This window comes from Acipenser ruthenus, chromosome 8 (assembly GCF_902713425.1).
Source record: "Acipenser ruthenus chromosome 8, fAciRut3.2 maternal haplotype, whole genome shotgun sequence".
Taxonomy (NCBI): Eukaryota; Metazoa; Chordata; class Actinopteri; order Acipenseriformes; family Acipenseridae; genus Acipenser; species Acipenser ruthenus.
Genome location: NC_081196.1, coordinates 27,292,561 through 27,305,089, shown reverse-complemented (window position 1 = coordinate 27,305,089; position 12,529 = coordinate 27,292,561). Strand labels below are relative to the sequence as shown.

Genomic DNA, 12,529 nt, shown 5'->3' with positions numbered 1-12,529 from the left:
ATATATGTGTGTGTGTGTGTGTGTGTGTGTGTATGTATGTATATATATATATATATATATATATATATATATATATATATACAGTGCCTTGCGAAAGTATTCGGCCCCCTTGAACTTTGCGACCTTTTGCCACATTTCAGGCTTCAAACATAAAGATATGAAACTGTAATTTTTTGTGAAGAATCAACAACAAGTGGGACACAATCATGAAGTGGAACGAAATTTATTGGATATTTCAAACTTTTTTAACAAATAAAAAACTGAAAAATTGGGCGTGCAAAATTATTCAGCCCCTTTACTTTCAGTGCAGCAAACTCTCTCCAGAAGTTCAGTGAGGATCTCTGAATGATCCAATGTTGACCTAAATGACTAATGATGATAAATAGAATCCACCTGTGTGTAATCAAGTCTCCGTATAAATGCACCTGCACTGTGATAGTCTCAGAGGTCCGTTTAAAGCGCAGAGAGCATCATGAAGAACAAGGAACACACCAGGCAGGTCCGAGATACTGTTGTGGAGAAGTTTAAAGCCGGATTTGGATACAAAAAGATTTCCCAAGCTTTAAACATCCCAAGGAGCACTGTGCAAGCGATAATATTGAAATGGAAGGAGTATCAGACCACTGCAAATCTACCAAGACCTGGCCGTCCCTCTAAACTTTCAGCTCATACAAGGAGAAGACTGATCAGAGATGCAGCCAAGAGGCCCATGATCACTCTGGATGAACTGCAGAGATCTACAGCTGAGGTGGGAGACTCTGTCCATAGGACAACAATCGGTCGTATACTGCACAAATCTGGCCTTTATGGAAGAGTGGCAAGAAGAAAGACATTTCTTAAAGATATCCATAAAAAGTGTTGTTTACAGTTTGCCACAAGCCACCTGGGAGACACACCAAACATGTGGAAGAAGGTGCTCTGGTCAGATGAAACCAAAATCGAACTTTTTGGCAACAATGCAAAACGTTATGTTTGGCGTAAAAGCAACACAGCTCATCACCCTGAACACACCGTCCCCACTGTCAAACATGGTGGTGGCAGCATCATGGTTTGGGCCTGCTTTTCTTCAGCAGGGACAGGGAAGATGGTTAAAATTGATGGGAAGATGGATGGAGCCAAATACAGGACCATTCTGGAAGAAAACCTGATGGAGTCTGCAAAAGACCTGAGACTGGGACGGAGATTTGTCTTCCAACAAGACAATGATCCAAAACATAAAGCAAAATCTACAATGGAATGGTTCACAAATAAACATATCCAGGTGTTAGAATGGCCAAGTCAAAGTCCAGACCTGAATCCAATCGAGAATCTGTGGAAAGAACTGAAAACTGCTGTTCACAAATGCTCTCCATCCCAACCTCACTGAGCTCGAGCTGTTTTGCAAGGAGGAATGGGCAAAAATTTCAGTCTCTCGATGTGCAAAACTGATAGAGACATACCCCAAGCGACTTACAGCTGTAATCGCAGCAAAAGGTGGCGCTACAAAGTATTAACTTAAGGGGGCTGAATAATTTTGCACGCCCAATTTTTCAGTTTTTTATTTGTTAAAAAAGTTTGAAATATCCAATAAATTTCGTTCCACTTCATGATTGTGTCCCACTTGTTGTTGATTCTTCACAAAAAATTACAGTTTCATATCTTTATGTTTGAAGCCTGAAATGTGGCAAAAGGTCGCAAAGTTCAAGGGGGCCGAATACTTTCGCAAGGCACTGTATATAGTGCCGTGAAAAAGTATTTGCCCCCTGTCTGATTTTCTGCATTTTTGCATATTTGACACTGAATGTTATCAGATCTTCAACCAAAACCTAATATTAGATAAAAGGGACCCTGAGTGAACAAATAACACAAAAATTTGATACATATTTCATTTATTTATTAAAGAAACTTATGCAACACCCAATGCCCCTGTGTGAAAAAGTAATCGCCCCCTTAGACTTAATAACTGGTTACGCCACCTTTAGCAGCAATAACTGCAACCAAACGCTTCCTGTAGTTATTGATTAGTCTCTCACAGCGCCGTGGAGGAATTTTGGCCCACTCCTCCATGGAGAACTGCTTCAACTCAGTGACATTTGTGGGTTTCGAGCATGAACTGCTCGTTTCCGTTCCTGCCACAACATCTCAATGGGGTTTAGGTCTACTTTGACTAGGCCATTCCAAAACTTTAAATTTCGTGTTCTTCAACCATTCTGATGTAGACTTGCTTGTGTGTTTCGGATCATTGTCTTGCTGCATGACCCAGCTGCACTTCAGCTTCAGCTCACGGACGGATGGCCTGACATTCTCCTGTAGAATTCTCTGATACAGAGCAGAATTCATGGTTCCTTCAATGATGGCAAGGCGTCCAGGTCCTGATGCAGCAAAGCATCCCCAAACCATGACACTACCACCACTATGCTTGACCGTTGGTATGAGGTTCTTACTGTGTAATGCAGTGTTTGGTTTTCGCTAGACATAACGGGGCCCATGTCGGCCAAAAAGTTCCACTTTTGACTCATCTGTCCATAGAACATTGTTCCAGAACTCTTGAGGATCATCCAGGTGCTTTTTGGCAAACTTGAGACGAGCATTCATGTTCTTCTTAGTGAGCAATGGTTTCCGCCTTGCTACTCTGCCATGAATCCCATTTTTGCCCAGTGTCTTTCTGATGGTGGAGTCATGAACACTGATCTTAGCCAAGGCGAGAGAGGCCTGCAGATCCCTGGATGTTGTTCTAGGGTTCTTTGCGACTTCCTGGACGATTTTATGCCTTGCTCTTGGAGAGATTTTGGCAGGACTGCCACTCCTGGAAAGATTCACTACTGTCCCAAACTTTCTCCATTTGGACAATATGGCTCTGACTGTGGTTCGGTGGAGCCCCAGAGCCTTAGAAATGGCTTTGTAACCCTTTCCAGACTGATAGGCATCAACAACTTTTTTCCAGAATTTCTTTTGTTCGTGGCATGATGTGCCTCGAGAACCTGTGTGCTGACAACTTCACTCTGATGGTAAGGGCCAAAGTTAGTCAGATTTACATTGGGCAGGTAACCAAAGTACTCAAACAGCTTACCCTAATTATCCCTTTAATTGGGTTGAGTTAACTAGGGGGGGGCGATAACTTTTTCACGCCTGAAGATTGCATGTTTGATTACCTTGCACACCAAACAAAGGAAAGAAGCACCAAACTTTGGTGTCATTTTTTCTCTCAGACTCCCTCTGTATACTACTACAACCCACAAAACAAATCTGACCAAATACAATGTGAAAAATGTGCAAAAATGCAGAAAATCAGACAGGGGGCAAATACTTTTTCACGGCACTGTATATATATATATATATAACAAAACAGTACGTTATAAACAAACAGTACGTATATATAAATATATATAAACACACAGGTTTATATAGTCAATCAGACGGTTTTCACTTTTAAATTACTCTACATGTGTGAAAAGGTACATTGTTGTCAGTGAACGCAACAAAGTGAAGTTGGTATTCAGAACAGGTGGCATTGGGGTATTTCCATGCCACCTGCTCTAAAATATCAACTCCATTCCTCGTCTTGCATGTGTTTTACAATGCATTGCAGCCATCAACGTGTTTGTTCTTTACAATGAAATGCCGTTCACTTATTTCACAATGTGGATCTCCTAGAAACCAATTGCAAGGAATGCACAGGTAATAATAACTAGGAGTGGGCAAACTATACTGTTGCAGCTAGACAAACAATCAATTATATATATATATATATATATATATATATATATATATATATATATATATATATATATATATATATATATATATAGTACTGTGCAAAAGTTTTAGGCAGGTGTGAAAAAATGCTGTAAAGTAAGAATGCTTTCAAAAATAGACATGTTAATAGATTATATTTATCAATTAACTAAATGCAAAGTGAGTGAACAGAAGAAAAATCTAAATCAAATCCATATTTGGTGTGACCACCCTTTGCCTTCAAAACAGCATCAATTCTTCTAGGTACACTTGCACAAAGTCAGGGATTTTGTAGGCATATAGTCAGGTGTATGATTAAACAATTATACCAAACAGGTGCTAATGATCATCAATTCAATATGTAGGTTGAAACACAATCATTAACTGAAACAGAAACAGCTGTGTAGGAGGAATAAAACTGGGTGAGGAACAGCCAAACTCAGCTAACAAGGTGAGGTTGCTGAAGACAGTTTACTGTCAAAAGTCATACACCATGGCAAGACTGAGCACAGCAACAAGACACAAGGTAGTTATACTGCATCAGCAAGGTCTCTCCCAGGCAGAAATTTCAAGGCAGACAGGGGTTTCCAGATGTGCTGTCCAAGCTCTTTTGAAGAAGCTCAAAGAAACGGGCAACATTGAGGACTGTAGACGCAGTGGTCGGCCAAGGAAACTTACTGCAGCAGATGAAAGACACATCATGCTTACTTCCCTTCGCAATCGGAAGATGTCCAGCAGTGCCATCAGCTCAGAATTGGCAGAAAACAGTGGGACCCTGGTACACCCATCTACTGTCTGGAGAAGTCTGGTCAGAAGTGGCCTTCATGGAAGACTTGCGGCCAAAAAGCCATACCTCCGACGTGGAAACAAGGCCAAGCGACTCAACTATGCACGAAAACACAGGAACTGGGGTGCAGAAAAATGGCAGCAGGTGCTCTGGACTGATGAGTCAAAATTTGAAATATTTGGCTGTAGCAGAAGGCAGTTTGTTCGCCGAAGGGCTGGAGAGTGGTACACGAATGAGTGTCTGCAGGCAACAGTGAAGCATGGTGGCGGTTCCTTGCAAGTTTGGGGCTGCATTTCTGCAAATGGAGTTGGGGATTTGGTCAGAATTAATGGTCTCCTCAATGCTGAGAAGTACAGGCAGATACTTATCCATCATGCAATACCATCAGGGAGGCATCTGATTGGCCCCAAATTTATTCTGCAGCATGACAACGACCCCAAACATACAGCGAAAGTCATTAAGAACTATCTTCAGTGTAAAGAAGAACAAGGAGTCCTGGAAGTGATGGTATGGCCCCCACAGAGCCCTGTTCTCAACATCATTGAGTCTGTCTGGGATTACATGAAGACAGAGAAGCAACTGAGGCTGCCTAAATCCACAGAAGAACTGTGGTTAGTTCTCCAAGATGTTTGGGCCAACCTACCTGACGAGTTCCTTCAAAAACTGTGTGCAAGTGTACCTAGAAGAATTGATGCTGTTTTGAAGGCAAAGGGTGGTCACACCAAATATTGATTTGATGTAGATTTTTCTTCTGTTCACTCACTTTGCATTTTGTTAATTGATAAATATAAACTATTAACATGTCTATTTTTGAAAGCATTCTTACTTTACAGCATTTTTTCACACCTGCCTAAAACTTTTGCACAGTACTGTGTGTGTGTGTGTGTGTGTATATATATATATATATATATATATATATATATATATATATATATATATATATATATGGCTGTGTAGCTTGTAGCCTACTATATTCAATTTTTTGGACTGTATGGTGTATAAACCTATTTTATTTAAAATGGTGTTACCTATTTACAGAGTATTAGTTATAGAATGCCTTTAGAAACATTTTGTACTGAAGTACTATAGGCTACATAGACACATTTATTATAATCATTATATACATGTATATAGATGCATTTCAGTTCAAAACTATTTTTTGGATTCGTTTTTATTATTATTATGCACAAGGCTGCAGTATGACTGTTTTTAGTATATAAACCCAATTATTTTCAATGTTGTCGTATTTACAGTTTCGGTTCTATATCACACTCATTTCTGTTCAATTGTTTAGGCTATTACATTTTTTTTTCATCGTTTTTTGCAGTTGCACTGTATGTATTATGTCAATAGCCTATATATTGATGCGTAACACGTTTAGAGTTAATTTAACTAAACAGTTGGCCAATCTACCAGTTACAATCTAAAGAGAGGTCTGATTTGTACTCCTCTCGCCAATCAAAAATTAACGTAGATTACAATATTATATTAAAGTACAATAGAAACTATTTACAATATTCTGTGTCAGTATTTTTCTATTCAATTACAGCATGCCTTGTCTCACTGCGTTTATCTGCCTTGGTACAGATTCTGCAGTGCTGAAGTAGGCTTTGAATCCACCACAAACTGCACACAGACATTTCTTTGTTTTTCGCAGAAAATGGTTGCTTGGTGTTTGTTTTTGTTTTTTCACCGGGAAAGGTCTGTGTCAAAACAGAAGCGCAGCGAAGCGACTCGCTGGTGTGTCCCTGGCTAACCATGCGTCAAAATAGAAGCGAAGCACTGGTGTGTCCCGGGCTTTAGTATGTTACTTAAATTTACTAGCAAATGTGTTCCAGACTGCACTGAAAGGGACATTTCCTTAAAGTATGTTGTACATTTGTTGAGGTGAGGTGGGGTCACAGGGAACCTTTTGTGTATCTTGAAGAATTTAGTGAACTCGTCAAGCTACAAGGGTAGATCCACCCCTGTTAATCACTAATTGATTGATTGTGTTCACTGTTAAATAAAACCAAAATCCTACAAGTTAGATTCTACTTTTTTGTGTGTTTTGTGGGACATGAAGGGGACAGTCAGATTTTTAAGAAGGACAAGTAGATTATTGTAACATTTTGTCCCTTGGACAACAAGTTTTTTTTTTTCCAAAATTGCACACCCCTGTACACTTAAAAATATTTAAGAAAGGGATCCCCAAGTGGCTCACCTGGTAAAAGCATGGTCGCGTGGTGTGCAGGGTGAGTTAGGGAGGCAAAACTGTCAGAGACTGCTTCTCCTCATCACGCTACAGCGGACCCTATTGGCCAGGCACCCTAGTGAGCCCAAATGTGGACACCTGCAGGGCTGACCTTTGTCCTTCAGACACCGTTAGCTTGCTTACATCTGCTCTCGAGGGATGAGAGGAAGCTGGCTTGGTCGTGAGATTGGAGGACGCCCACTGAACCTCCAGATCACCTGAGCTGTGTGGGGGAATTGCTGCAGTGAGGAGAAAAAATAATTGCACTTTCTAAATTGGGGAGAAAGTCGAGGGTAAAATAATTGGGCACTGAATTATTATTATTTTTGTTTTTAACTTAAAGAAAAGTAAACTTATTTGAGAGCCACATAAAATTATTTTATTCTAATAACATTTATTAGAAAAAAAATGTGTATTTCAGGACTCGCAAACAAAATTACTTTTCTTAGTTTGTATTTTTAACAGTGTAATCTCAATATCCCTGAATAGATCATTTCCTATTACTATTAGTGATTAAGCTGTCTCACAAATGCAGTGGTATCCCACTGTTTTCCATTTACTAGGAAAGCAGAATGGCTGGGTGGAGATGCCATGATTGCTGCTTTAGTGTTATGCAGCTGGTCTACTTACTGGTAAATAATCACGTTTGCTTTTGCTGGTTATTTCAGGTGTGTAGAAATGGTAAAAACCTCCATGTATGTGGAACTGGCTAATGACCTGGAAATCAACAAAGCCATCACCTATCTGAGGCAAAAAGACTTCAATCAGGTACCATTTTTATGTGGTTATTTTATATATACGCCATGCAGTAATACAGAGTATGCAATTACCCAAAGTAATACTGATGTTAGTTTATAACTATATTTGGAACAAACGAACAGTATATATTTATGACTTCAGAAATACATAAAGCATAATGCACAGTATATACAGTGTATGTGTGTGTGTGTGTGTGTGTGTGTGTGTATATATATATATATATATATATATATATACACACACATACAGGTAGTGGACAAAAAAATGGAAACACCAATATAAAGTCACTTAATAGGGCGTTGGGCCACTATGGTATCCCGCTCTGTGGAGTTCTCAGTGGACCGTTTTTGATGAAAATGGCTGCTCGCGCCCCAGGTTGAAATTTGCAGTCAATTGATCTGCAGTTGCTCACCTGTTTTGCCTTGCACTTCAAATTAATGCACGGATATCACGTTCCAGGAGTATGCGCTTCTGCCCACTGTTGCCCTTTGCTGATGATGCATTTCCCTCGGAGTTTCATGCCGACATCACCTTAGACACCGTTGCTCGTGAAACATCAACAAGTTCAGCTGTCTTGGTCACTGAGGCTCCTGCCAAATGCGCCCCAACAATCACCCCTCTTTCAAAGTCACTGAGGTCTCCTCTTGCAGCCATGCTAGCCATAATTATAGGCAACCAGGCCTGTCCAGCATTTTTATACATGACCCTAAGCATGCTGGGATGTTATTTGCTTTCCCTTGCTTTCAATATACTTGGTGTCCCTCTTTTACACAGGTGTTTCCATTCTTTTGTCCTACTTATATACAGTATATGTATATGTGTGTGTGTGTGTTTGTGTGTGTATAGATATAAAATATGTATGTGTGTGTATGGAGGATGAAGGTTTGAGACACTAGCATTGTTGTTCAGTATCTATTTGCCCGGTTATTTCCCTTAAACTGTTTCCCTTGAAATATAACTGGCCTAAAGTGACAGCCCATTTGTAGCTTGTAGATTGCAGGTTAAGCCAATTATGGTAAGACTTTTAGCCAAACTAGTTACACCTAAGCTTGTGTCTTTAGTGTGTGTGTGTAATAAAAGGGCCATATCATACACCCACTAGGGTGTTGTAGGTGGAAAGGTTGATGATTATACTGTACCAGTTGTAGAGCATGTTTGAAAACGCACAGGAGTATTTTAAAAAGTCACCAGGATGAGATTACTGAAACAGAAAATTATATAGAAAGTGAATCTTAACAAGAAGAATATATTGGTTAATATATTAGTTAATCTGCTGGTACAAATTTCACCTCCCAATTTATAGAGTGGCCCAATTAACACAGCATAGTGTTTTTGCATGAAGATGTCACAAAATTCGAAAACATTTTAGGGCCCAAATATCTAAATTGCTTGCTAAGGTAAACTTAATTGTTTCATTACTTAATATTTTGTCTAGACATTCATTTCTACGTTTGTTTTTAGTTTGTTCATATCTCCATATCCTCATTTGCTTTTTTGCAATAACATTTTCTGAGAAAAGTCCAAAACAAGCGCCAGCACCTAAGAGTGATGTCATACTCAATAAAATGAACTATATATGGTCAATTTGGTTTTATATGTATTTATCTTATGGGTTTCATTGCAACGTGTAGCCTCAGAAAGAAACGGTCTGCATCACAAGGGCAGCAGTGTGGAGTAGTGGTTAGGGTTCTGGACTCTTGACCGGAGGGTTGTGGGTTCAATCCCCAGCTAGGGGACACTGCTGCTGTACCCTTGAGCAAGGTACTTTACCTAGATTGCTCCAGTAAAAACCCAACTGTATAAATGGGTAATTGTATGTAAAATAATGTGATATCTGTATAATGTGAAATAATGTATAATGTGATATCTTGTAACAATTGTAAGTCGCCCTGGATAAGGGCGTCTGCTAAGAAATAAATAATAATCACACACATCACAAATTTTAAACCTCTGGCAGTAAAGTACGTGCTTCAATATACACAGAGACACAGATAACTGCCATTTTTTATATTCTTTTTATTTATTTGTAATAACAATAAAAATACATTCAAGTAAAAGAAACGTGATGGAATGTAACATTATGGAAGCTTTGTATGTCTTAAGTTCATTTTAAGGGAAAGCCCATTTGACCCCAGTAGCATACTGTTAACAAACTTCTTATCTATACAAATACATGCCAGTGTTAGTCTTCTTTTTCTAAAATTGCTTTGACATAAGTAATTACAGTATAGTCAATAGGTAGTGGTTATCTAGGATCCCTTACTTTTGTGTTTGGCCAAGGTCTGTTTCATAAACACTGATTTTATTGCTTGCTTTTTTCCTTTCCCAAACTGACAGATTTTAATTTGCTCATGCTTTTCCTATCACTCTTTTCCTTTCACTTTCCCATCTGTATGACTCTGCAGTACAAAGAGGTAGGTTCTGGATGTTGCTTATTTACCTGCCTTAGTGTGTATACAAATCTGATACAGATACGATGGTGACTCAAGTAGAATGATAGCTACATTGCTCAGTTCAGTATAGCATGGTATTCATAGCTGCCCTTACTCATAAATTCTGAAACAGACTTGTAACAAACTAAACAAGACCTTTTGTCGAACTTGTGTTTTTTTCTTTAGTTTTTTCCCCTAAAAAATAAAACATACAAATAAATGAGAATTTGCTCCTTGAATCTCTATCAGGAATATGAAAAACTGTCATGATTGTAAAAAGAATCACAGTGAAAAAGTCACAGTTTTATGTGGAAAAGCTGAGGAAACACAGGGAATTTCTATCCTTGCAATACATTTACTGTATGGAGTAGGTAGGTTGGTAGATAGATAGATGAATCACTTGATTTAAATGCTTGTTTATTTGTTATATACTGTTTATAATTCAATTGTATTGTCCTATAGTTCTGCACTGCGGTTGTTTTAATATTATTTGAACTTCTATTGAGATATAAGTTGACATTATGTGCTGGTGAAGAAACACAATCTTGAATCTTTTCATTTGCCGGTTGATTGCATTTGTTCAGCAATGGATTCACAAGCATTCTTTTTTGTCTGCTGATCTTTATAAACTCTATTTACTGCATACAGGGATGGGCAGTAATTATACTGAGCAGCTTCTCAATAAATAGCCTTTCATCCATTTGAATGTTCTATCACTTAGTAACAAGGTCAGCGACAAGGTCAAAGTTCAGTTGATTTGAACTCTCAGCAACTGTTGTTTTCGATTGTCAGGCGACGCAACAGCGATGATCGTTGGTCGCTTTGCTCTTTAACGACAGCTGAGGAATGGAGTATAAACCAGCCTTTATTCATTCTGTGAAACCCAACATGCTTTTCTTAGCATTTAAACACTTCAGAGAACCACTCTCACTTATTTTCCCAGTCCACTTCTTGTGGACCTTTATTTCCTACTTTGCAGTTGTTGAATGATAAATCCTTTACTGTACTGCATTGTACGTGATTATTAGAAAGGTATGCTGATATGTGGGAAAAAAAGAAAAGTTGAATAAGAACAGTAATTCAAAGTGGGTTCTCTCTTATTTTCGGTAGGCAGTGGAAACGCTGAAAATGTTTGAGAAAAAGGACAGTCGTGTGAAAAGTGCAGCTGCTACTAACCTCTCATTCCTTTATTTTCTGGTAAGTTTTGCGTAGCAGTACAGATTCAGATATTTAAAAAAAAATATATTAGTTACTTGCATCTATAAAAATGGCAAGAATCTAGTGCCTATTAGTAATTTGGAAAGAATGAAAATATAGTTTATTACTGGCTCACAAAACCATTTACTTCACTGCACTTCCCTATGTAGGTCTTACATACTGGGGTTTAATAACAACATGGGACAGTTTTTTCAGACTTACATCTTCCTACTGGAACCCCCTTCACACTGCATAATCAGTTTTCTTGATTTAAACACTGTGGCATTCTATATTCAGCTTCTATTACAATGTAGCGTCTGATATAATTGGAAGCCAGTCATTGAGCCACTTCACCTAGACCATGGATCAAGTTGGTAATGCAGCTGACATAAGAAAGAACAGATTTAGAAAAAGTTCCCATGATTAAGTACTTGAAACATTTCTATTCAAAATAATTTGTTTAAAAATCAAAATACCTTTTTTGCATGTGTGTTGCTTTCATCCCCTGGAATTATAGACAAACAAGTTAGCTTGGACCCTGGGCCTGTACACTGCAGCCCAGTTTTTATCAACAAATATGTCCTAATAATGGGGGTCTGTTTTAATAATGTATTGCTGTACTGAAACAGGAAAAAGAATATGGACAAGCAGATAGATACGCAGACCTGGCTATGAATGCTGATAGATATAACCCTGCTGCACTCATCAACAAAGGGAACTCTGTATTTGTAAATGGTGACTATGAAAAGGCTGGAGAGTTTTACAAAGAAGCCCTGAGAAATGACTCTTCCTGCACCGAAGCTCTGTATAACTTGGGTAAGTCATTGGGTAGGTCAAATCTGAAGTAAAGACCACAAATATAAAATAACCACTTCTCTAGAGTGACCACAGTTACATTTTCAGTGTCAAATCAAGGAGGAAGGCAGTGCAGAAGGTTAAGCATAGCACATTGCTGTAATACTGATTTTTATTTTGTGAACTACTTTTGCTTTTCAACCCAGATTTTCACTCTCGGTATGTGTCCTGAATTGTTTTCAGTACTTTTAGCATTTGGCGTAAAAGCCTGTCCTGTAGTAGGTACATTTTTCAGTAACTATATTTGTTTTGGGGCTACAGGATCCGGAAATCTGCAGAATAGTCCCTGACAAAGTGATGCCCAGAACTGAGATTTGGCACCTGACAGCTACTAAGCATTATATATATATATATATATATATATATATATATATATATATATATATATAATATATACAGTGCCTTGCATAAGTATTCACCCCCCCTTGGACTTTTCCACATTTTGTAGTGTTACAACCTGGAATTAAAATGGATTTAATTGGGATTTTTACCATTTGATTTACACAACATACTTAACACTTTGAAGGTGCAAATATTTTTTTATTGTGACAC

The 12,529-nt window shown here is 38.4% G+C and overlaps 1 protein-coding gene across 3 annotated transcripts in view; it reads left to right on the top strand.

Annotated features, from left to right (window-relative positions):
• The window catches only part of ift88 (intraflagellar transport 88 homolog), a 115,248-nt gene that overhangs the window by 20,346 nt on the left and 82,373 nt on the right, over window positions 1-12,529 (top strand). For all 3 annotated transcript variants that reach the window (XM_034011769.3, XM_034011768.3, XM_059028763.1), the window contains 3 exons: window positions 7,403-7,502; window positions 11,036-11,122; window positions 11,752-11,938. In XM_034011769.3, the coding sequence (XP_033867660.3) occupies window positions 7,403-7,502; window positions 11,036-11,122; window positions 11,752-11,938 (374 nt within the window). The remainder of the gene's footprint in view (window positions 1-7,402; window positions 7,503-11,035; window positions 11,123-11,751; window positions 11,939-12,529) is intronic.